The 10,106-nt window shown below is 42.9% G+C and overlaps 1 protein-coding gene across 1 annotated transcript in view; it reads right to left on the bottom strand.

Annotated features, from left to right (window-relative positions):
• Positions 1-881: 881 nt before the first annotated feature.
• Positions 882-10,106, bottom strand: part of LOC138674701 (vomeronasal type-2 receptor 26-like) — a 41,237-nt gene continuing 32,012 nt past the window's right edge. Inside the window, exon 4 of the mRNA XM_069762517.1 lies at positions 882-1,780. Coding sequence (XP_069618618.1) covers positions 882-1,780 — 899 coding nt within the window. The remainder of the gene's footprint in view (positions 1,781-10,106) is intronic.

Below are 10,106 nucleotides of genomic sequence, written 5' to 3'. Positions count from 1 at the left end.
TTTGACTCCAACACAGACATATTTTAGACTTACACAGAAATTCCACTATAGTTTGCATTATACAGATATATCTATCACTAAGTGTTTACTCAAAAAGGATTTTATTCATTGTGTCTCATGTAAACGTTATATGGTTCCTGTCTAACATTTTTTTCTATGTACCTGCTTAATATATTCTTTTGACTCAATGAAAATGATTATTTTTTCTTTACATTTTGGGAAGTGTTTTATCACTCTTATGGAACCTAGAAGGTTCCTGGTTCTATGCTTCTTGTCTTATATGGTATAAGAGTGCTTTTCTGTTACTTTGATGGATTCATATTAGGCTCTTCTTGTGTTTAAGAATGTGAATTTTTTCGAGATTTGATTATTAAAAACCCAGAAAATGGCAGCCAACCTGCCTCCATTTTCATGGGATTCTTTTGAGGACCAAAAGGGGCAAAAAAGTGTAAGATTATATGATACTGTCTTAGGCTGAGCCCTCGCCTGTTTTGCCTATTGTACTTCTGTGGTCTTCTGGAGTCTCAGATCTGACTGCACCCTATGTGACTAAATGAGGTCCAGTCAATGGGAAAAGACCAAAAGACCACAAAGGCTAGAAGATGTAAAGCAAATAGCAGAGGACCAATGAAGGTAGTTCAGTGGCAGGAAAGTTGAGTATTATCTTATATATATTTTTTTACTTCTCCCATTTATGTCTTTTTAGGGCACTTTGGATTTGCGACAAATCAATTCAATCTGGACTTAAACATTTTGCCTATTTTTTTTAGCTTAATTATTCAATTATCCCTAGTACAATCATACAATGTATAGTTTCTTCATTAATAATTGCATTGATATATACTGTAGATATATGAAATTATTATTTTTCCTTCTCATAGTCACTTTCTCTGCATAAGATAATTTCTGGTGTTCATATTTGGTCTGAATAAGATAATGAAACATTTTGGTAGAAACATACAGATAACCAAAGCCCAACTAGATGCCAAGATAGCAAAAATCTCCATAGCTACAACATATATACCCTGGGCACTGAGTGAGGCTGGGATAAAAGATATCCAGACACTAAGGAAGGCCAACATACTGAATGTGATAAACTGGGCTTCATTAAAGCTGTCGGGAGGTCTTCGAGCCAGAAAGGCCACAATGAAACTGATGGTGGCTAGAAGAAACAAATAACCCAGCAAGATCCACAAGGTGAAGGATGAACCCTCATTACATTCAACAATAATTATTCCAGGTTTACTTTGAGTGTTGTATTGTGGAAAAGGTGGAAAAATTGACAGACAAGTGATACACAACAATAGCTGTAACAACAAGCAGATAAGAATGATGGAGAAGGACACTTGAGGACTTGTCCATTTCTTTAAATTGCTACCAGGTCTTGTGGCTCGGAAAGCAAACACCACCATGACGGTCTTTGATAAGACACAAGATACACAGAGGCTAAATGCCATACCGAAAGCAGCCTGACGAAGAAGACATTTCTCAGGTTGTGGATAACCAATGAAGACTATGGCGCAGAGGAAGCAGAAGGTTATTGATAGCAGAAGAAGACAACTTAGAGAGTAATTGTTGGCCCTTACTATAGGACTTTGTTTATGATAAGAGAAAATTCTCAATATAAGAAGTGGAATAAATGAAGACAAAATACTGGTAGCTGCTAAGATCTTTCCAAGAGCATCTTCAAATGTGAAGAATTCGACTGATTTCGGGAGACATCTAGAACGTTCATGATTCGGCCACTGATCCCAAGGACATTTTAAACATTTTATTGAATCTGAAAATCAATAATAAACAATAATGTTACATATCTAAGTAGGTTATATATTTATGCATGTAAATTTAAAATGTACAGTCTTTTAGATAAATTCTTCACTTACTACCAGTACGGACTTCTTGAACCTGATTGTTTCTGTGCCAATATGAGGTCATAGTCATGGATGAGCGAGTATTGATGTCACACAACGTCTTGAACTTGATGAAACAATGTCTCTTTTTAATTAATTCAACTATTAGGTCAACTATTTATGTAACGACCAATTAGGTTGAGTAGTCAATACAACTAGCAAATGTCTTGATTGGCCCACTAGTGGAGCATGTTTTGTAATCCTAACTTACCTGTAAGTACAATAATATCATATATGTGTGCAATGATCTGAATTCCCCATTGAGTCTATTGAACCTGTTTTGAGTTATGTTCAGTTAACACAGCCTTTTTAATATCCAACTGACCTCAACCTTTCTGGTTAGAAGAAAAGACACGATAAATTGTGGTAATCAACAGCCTATTTAACCGCACATAGCAGTTTTAGACTTTGAAGACTGCATATATTGTATAAATGGCCCAAACTATCCATTTTTTGGGACAGATTAATACCTTAATGTGGTTTATGCATAGTCGGGGCAAATGAAAGAAACCGTAGAATTTTTACACAGCTGGATGCAGAATTTATTCCTGTTTGGAAAACATTAACAGCTCTGCACTTTGCTAAACAAAGAAGCAATAGCTTTTTTGCAAGCTATCCAAAAACTCTAAATTTAATTGGGCAGAAAGAACAGGTGTATTGCTTTGAATATTAAGAAATTTTGACTTCTCAAATAAAAATTTTAAAAAATTATCTCTTTTTGAGGATCCAGAACAGTTATTTTAATAACAAAATAATGAGTCAATTGTCAAAGATTTTTTATTAAGCCAAATAAATTTAATTATCTTTTTTTATGGATACAAAACAGTAGTACTACTTTCAACGTGAAGAAGCTATGACTTGTTTTTACCAAGCCTTTGAAAAAACTAGCCCTATTTTGGAAGCTGTTTTTTTATTTGAGAACCTTCCAGAAGGCATGTTTCCAAGCGTGAAGTAGTAGTGTCGAGCATCTTTTTTTTTATTAAAATTGTTAATTTTGTGAAAGAAATATTAGCCATTTCTGACTATATTACCCTTTCTGACTTTCCTGCTTAGTAGTAGTGTTGAGCATTCTGATACCGCAAGTATCGGGTATCGGCCGATACTTGCGGTATCGGAATTCCGATACCGAGTTCCGATATTTTTGTGATATCGGGAATCGGTATCGGATCCATATCAAGGTGTAAAATAAAGAATTAAAATAAAAAATATTGATATACTTACCTCTCCGGAGGCCCCTGGACATCACCGCTGGTAACGGGCAGCCTTCTTTGTTTAAAATGAGCGCGTTTAGGGACTTCCATGACGTCACGGCTTCTGATTGGTCGCGTGCCGCTCATGTGACCGCCACGCGATCAATCAGAAGCCGCGACGTCATTCTCAGGCCCTAAACTCCTCATTCTAGGAATTTAGGACCTGAGAATGACATCGCGGCTTCTGATTGGTCACGTGGCGGTCACATGAGCGGCAAGCGACCAATCAGAAGCCGCGACGTCATTCTCAGGTCCTAAACGCGCTCATTTTAAGCAAAGAAGGCTGCCGGTTACCCGCGGTGATGTCCAGGGGCCGCCGGAGAGGTGAATATATCAATATTTTTTATTTTAATTCTTTATTTTACACATTCATATGGATCCCAGGGCCTGAAGGAGAGTTTTCTCTCCTTCAGACCCTGGGAACCATCAGGATACCTTCCGATACTTGGTGTCCCATTGACTTGTATTGGTATCGGATATCGGTATCTGCAATACTATCCGATACCGATACTTTCAAGTATCGGACGGTATCGCTCAACACTACTTAGTAGGCATCAAAAAAATTTTAACAGTGTTGAAAAAAAAATGTATAATTTTTTAAAAGAAAATTTTACTTACAGAATTCAAACATTTTGATTTGATATTTTTTTCCCACATTTTAAGCTTCCCTATGCAATGACCTATGCATTGCTTTAAAAATGAATATATTTTAAAGAACATTTCACTTGAAGAATTCAAAGAATTTTGGTTTGATAACTTTAAATAATTTTGCCACAAATAAATCCACAATAAAATTGAATTTCACCCACAATTAGAAACAAGAGCAATATTTTGTATTGAAAAACTCATGCACATAACATGATATATTTTAGTTTTGAAAAACTTTTGCATTTTGTTACCAAACCTGGCAGTTATAGCTTTCTAGTACAATAAACAAAGGCACCTAGGCCTTCTCCCTTAAGCCTGAGCGCACGCAATTCTTTTGCAAAAGGCAACACAATCGAGGTGATCTGGTATCAATTGTGGAGAACTTGGAAATGTGGGAGTAAGATTTACTTAATTGCAGAACTGAATGCGTGTTTTTTGGACACACAAAAAGGGAATGCATGAGGGAGTGGAGGTGGATTAGAAAGTGTGTGTAAACCAGTAGCTGAGGATGATGATGGGGCTGATGACAGCAGCAAGGCACAACTTGCAGGTGCAGACTTCTTACAAGAAAGGTAGAAGGAGGACAACTTTAGCCTTGCTCATCTTGCTGGTCAGTCTGCTGTCCTCACATGCACGGGTGAACCTAGCCTCTCTGCTGCCTGAGGCGAACGGAAAAATGGCGCCCCCCACACACAGTCCCTGCCTCACTGCCCACACACATCCCTCCATCGGACCCAGTAATCGCCGCTTGCAGTAGCATACCAGCAGAGGTGTATCTAGGGTTTCTGACACCAGGGACAAGAATTCCTTTTGGTGCCCCCCCCTCCGCCAAGGACATATGCGATTTGCACACTTAGTCATGTACCCACGAGCTCCTCTCACTAACGCTCTCAATGTTCAGTGAAAAACTGAGAGAAGCAGAAGAGAAGCTCGTTGTCACAGGACCATGAGTATGAAAATCGCATATGAGTGAGGTGTCCATGTGATGACTACTGGAACCTGCAGAGCTGAATCCTGAGATCGCAGCTTCTGAATTCTCACAACCAATGCACTGCACACTTTTAGGATTCTCCCTGGCCGGTGGACAGTCATGTCAGTACAAGCATGTGATTTGTATACTTCTGACCACATTCTGACCAGATGTGCCCGGCCTCGCTCAGTTCATTTTCATTGATGGAGGCCACACATGTCTAGTCAGCACATGACTGCATGTATGTAAATCCCCAGCACGAGAGGATCCTGACAGCGTGCAGTGCGCACTGTGAGAACTCAGAAGTCTGCAGTCACAAAGAATGACTGCAGACTTATTACAAACCTGGACATCCCCTTTAATGCTCCTAGCATAAATAAAAACATGAGAGTTAGCATCACAAATAACATTTACATCCAGGTACCTTATAGATGGTGTTGACTCTGGAGCCGTTGTTCTTTTCTTCATCTTGTCCAGACCCCATGATGAGTTTTCTCATCCACAGCCATCTCTGCAGACTTCCATCTTCTCCGCTCTTTTGCAGAAAATCTCTACATGATGCCCTTAAAGATACAAGTGTCATTATAATGCTCCTGAATAAAAAATTGCCCTCACTATATTGTCTGCACAAAATATGACCCCCACGCTGTACCTCTTATGGTACATGCTCTTCACACTGACCTCTCCTTTCTATACCGGCCCCCTCTTCACACTGTCCTCTCAAACTGTGTCCCCCTCTATAGGGCCCAGTATTTATACTCCATATTTATACTCCATCCTCCCACCCTGCGTGCATGGCTCCCGCTTCCTTCTCCCCTGCGTTCATGGCTCCCCCATCCTTCTCCCCTGCATGCTTGCCTCCCCCATTCTTCTCCCCTGCGTGCTTGGCTCCCCCATCCTTCTCCCCTGCGTTCATGGCTCCCCCATCCTTCTCCCCTGTGTTCATGGCTCCCCCATCCTTCTCCCCTGCGTTCATGGCTCCCCCATCCTTCTCCCCTGCGTTCATGGCTCCCCCATCCTTCTCCCCTGCGTTCATGGCTCCCCCAAACTTCTCCCCTGCGATCATGGCTCCCCCATCCTTCTCCCCTGCGTTCATGGTTCCCCCATCCTTCTCCCCTGCGTTCATGGCTCCCCCATCCTTCTACCCTGTGTGCTTGGCTCCCTCATCCTTCTCCCCTGCGTTCATGGCTCCCCATCCTTCTCCCCTGCGTGCTTGGCTCCCCCATCCTTCTCCCCTGCATGCTTGGCTCCCTGTTGTGAATTCTGCTTTTGGGCTCCCTCCGGTGGTTGTAGGTGGTAATGCAGTTGTCTCTGGGCTGCAGTCCTGGACAGGTGTATCTGCTGATTGCAGTTCTGACTGGAGTATTTAGGTTTGCAGTACTCATTAGTCCTTGCCAGTTGTCAATGTTTCTTGTGAAGTGTTGGTTCTCTGTCTGGCTTCTCCTGCTTAGCTGCCAATTCAGCAAAGATAAGTGTCTGTTTCTTTTTCTATGGCACACAAGCTGTGTGCTTGTTTTTTGATTGTATTCCTGCTCTGGGTTTAGTATTATCTGGAGTTGCAGATATACGTTCCACGTCTTTAGTTAGATGGAGGAATTTTTGTATAATCTGCTGTGGATATTCTTGGAAGGGTTTTAATACTGACCACACAGAACTCTGTCCTATCCTTTCCTATTTTAGCTAGAGCGGCCTCTTGTGCTAAATCCTGTTTTCTGACTGTGTGTGTCTTTCCTCCCTTACTCACAGCCAATATTTGTGGGGGGCTGCCTATCCTTTGGGTTTCTGCTCTGAGGCAAGATAATATTCCTATTTCCATCTTTAGGGGTATTTAGTCCTCCGGCTGTGACGAGGTGTCTAGCGCTTGTTAGGTACACCCCACGGCTACTTCTAGTTGCGGTGTTAAGATCAGGATTTGCGGTCAGTATAGTTACCACTTACTCCAGTGAAAGTTTTCATGCTGCTCCAAGGTCACCGGATCATAACAGCTCCCCCATCCTTCTCCCCTGTGTGCTTGGCTCCCCATCCTTCTCCCTTGCGTGCTTGGCTCCCCCATCCTTCTCCCCTGCGTTCATGGCTCCCCCATCCTTCTCCCCTGCGTGCTTGGCTCCCCCATCCTTCTCCCCTGCGTGCATGGCTCCCCTATCCTTCTCCCCTGCGTGCTTGGCTCCCCCATCCTTCTCCCCTGCGTGCTTGGCTCTCCCATCCTTCTCCCCTGCGTGCATGGCTCCCCTATCCTTCTACCCTGCGTGCATGCCTCCTGTTGTGAATTCTGTTGTCAGGCTCCCTCCTGTAGTCATGAATGGTACTTCGGCTGGTTCTGTCCATGGACTTCCTCTGGTGGGTGTTTCTGAGTTTCCTTCCACAGGTGATGAGGTTAATTCGTTAGCAGGCTGCTCTATTTAACTCCACTTAGATCTTTGCTCCATGCCACCTGTCAATGTTCCAGTATTGGTCTAGTTCACTCCTGGATCGTTCTTGTGACCTGTCTTCCCAACAGAAGCTAAGTTCCAGCTTGTAGTTCTTTGGTTTGCTATTTTTCTGTCCAGCTTGCTTTTTTTAATTGTTTTCTTGCTTGCTGGAAGCTATGGGACGCAGAGGGAGCGCCTCCGCACCGTGAGTCGGTGCGGAGGGTCTTTTTGCGCCCCCTGCGTGGTCTTTTTGTAGGTTTTTGTGCTGACCGCAAAGTAACCTTTCCTATCCTCGGTCTGTTCAGTAAGTCGGGCCTCACTTTGCTAAATCTATTTCATCTCTGTGTTTGTATTTTCATCTTTACTCACAGTCATTATATGTGGGGGGCTGCCTTTTCCTTTGGGGAATTTCTCTAAGGCAAGGTAGGCTTTATTTTTCTTCCTTCAGGGCTAGCTAGTTCCTTAGGCTGTGCCGAGTTGCATAGGAAGCGTTAGGCGCAATCCACGGCTATTTCTAGTGTGTTTGATAGGATTAGGGATTGCGGCCAGCAGAGTTCCCACGTCCCAGAGCTCGTCCTTTATTATCAGTAACTATCAGGTCATTCCGTGTGCTCTTAACCACCAGGTCCATTATTGTCCTGACCACCAGGTCATAACAGTACAGGTGGCCCAAAGTACTAATGCATCTCAATAGAGGTATAAGAGAAGTTCTGAGACCATTTTTTTTTCTTTGCACTGTGTTTTGTCTCTCTTTTCCCCTTTACCTCTGGGTGGTTCAGGACACAGGTGTAAACATGGACATTCAAGGTCTGTCCTCTTGGATGGATAATCTCACTACAAGGGTACAAAACATTCAAGATTTAGTGGTTCAGAATCCGATGTCAGAGCCTAGGATTCCAATTCCTGATTTGTTTTTTGGTGATAGATCTAAGTTCTTGAATTTCAAAAATAATTGTAAATTGTTTCTTGCCTTGAAACCTCGCTCCTCAAGTGATCCTGTTCAACAAGTAAAGATCATTATTTCCTTGTTACATGGTGACCCTCAAGACTGGGCATTTTCCCTTGCGCCAGGAGATCCGGCATTGCGTGATGTTGATGCGTTTTTTCTGGTGCTTGCATTGCTTTATGACGTACCTAATTCAGTGGATCAGGCAGAGAAAATCTTGCTGGCTCTGTGTCAGGGTCAGGATGAAGCGGAGATATATTGTCAGAAGTTTAGAAAGTGGTCTGTGCTCACTCAATGGAATGAATGTGCCCTGGCAGCAATCTTCAGAAAGGGTCTCTCTGAAGCCCTTAAGGATGTCATGGTGGGATTTCCCATGCCTGCTGGTCTGAATGAGTCTATGTCCTTGGCCATTCAGATCGATCGACGCTTGCGTGAGCGTAAAGCTGTGCACCATTTGGCGGTACTATCTGAGCATGGGCCTGAGCCTATGCAATGTGATAGGACTTTGACCAGAGCTGAACGGCAAGAACACAGACGTCGGAATAGGCTATGTTTTTACTATGGTGATTCCACTCATGCTATCTCCGATTGTCCTAAGCGCACTAAGCGGTTCGCTAGGTCTGCCACCATTGGTACGGTACAGTCTAAATTTCTATTGTCCATTACTCTGATTTGCTCTTTGTCATCCTATTCTGTTATGGCATTTGTGGATTCAGGCGCTGCCCTGAATTTGATGGACTTGGAGTATGCTAGGCGCTGTGGTTTTTTCTTGGAGCCCTTGCAGTATCCTATTCCATTGAGAGGAATTGATGCTACGCCTTTAGCCAAGAATAAGCCTCAATACTGGACCCAATTGACCATGTGCATGGCTCCTGCACATCAGGAGGATATCCGCTTTCTGGTGTTGCATAATCTGCATGATGTGGTCGTTTTGGGGTTGCCATGGCTACAGGTTCATAATCCAGTATTGGACTGGGAATCTATGTCTGTGTCCAGCTGGGGTTGCCAGGGGGTACATGGTGATGTTCCATTTTTGTCTATTTCGTCTTCCACTCCTTCTGAAGTTCCAGATTTTTTGTCGGATTGTCGGGATGTATTTGATGAGCCCAAAGCCAGTGCCCTACCTCCTCATAGGGATTGCGATTGTGCAATTAATTTGATTCCTGGTAGTAAGTTTCCTAAGGGCCGATTGTTCAATTTATCTGTGCCAGAACACGCCGCTATGCGGAGTTATATAAAGGAATCCTTGGAGAAGGGTCATATTCGCCCATCGTCATCACCGTTAGGAGCAGGGTTCTTTTTTGTGGCCAAGAAGGATGGTTCTTTGAGACCTTGTATTGATTACCGCCTTCTTAATAAAATTACAGTCAAATTTCAGTATCCTTTGCCGTTGCTGTCTGATTTGTTTGCTCGTATTAAAGGGGCTAGTTGGTTCACCAAGATAGATCTTCGAGGGGCGTATAATCTTGTGCGTATTAAACAAGGCGATGAATGGAAAACAGCATTTAATACGACCGAGGGCCATTTTGAGTACCTGGTTATGCCATTCGGGCTTTCCAATGCTCCATCAGTATTTCAGTCCTTTATGCATGACATCTTCCGAGAGTACCTGGATAAATTCCTGATTGTGTATTTGGATGATATTTTGGTCTTTTCGGATGATTGGGAGTCTCATGTGAAGCAGGTCAGAATGGTGTTCCAAGTCCTTCGTGCGAATTCCTTGTTTGTGAAGGGGTCAAAGTGTCTCTTTGGAGTTCAGAAGGTTTCATTTTTGGGGTTCATTTTTTCCCCTTCTACTATCGAGATGGACCCTGTTAAAGTCCAGGCCATTTACGATTGGACTCAGCCGACATCTGTGAAGAGCCTGCAAAAGTTCCTGGGCTTTGCTAATTTTTATCGGTGCTTCATCGCTAATTTTTCTACTGTTGCTAAACCGTTGACTGATTTGACCAAGAATGGTGCTGATGTGGTCAA

Source organism: Ranitomeya imitator, chromosome 4 (genome assembly GCF_032444005.1).
Source record: "Ranitomeya imitator isolate aRanImi1 chromosome 4, aRanImi1.pri, whole genome shotgun sequence".
In the NCBI taxonomy this organism is placed as follows: domain Eukaryota; kingdom Metazoa; phylum Chordata; class Amphibia; order Anura; family Dendrobatidae; genus Ranitomeya; species Ranitomeya imitator.
This window is presented reverse-complemented; position numbering and strand designations above follow the sequence as displayed.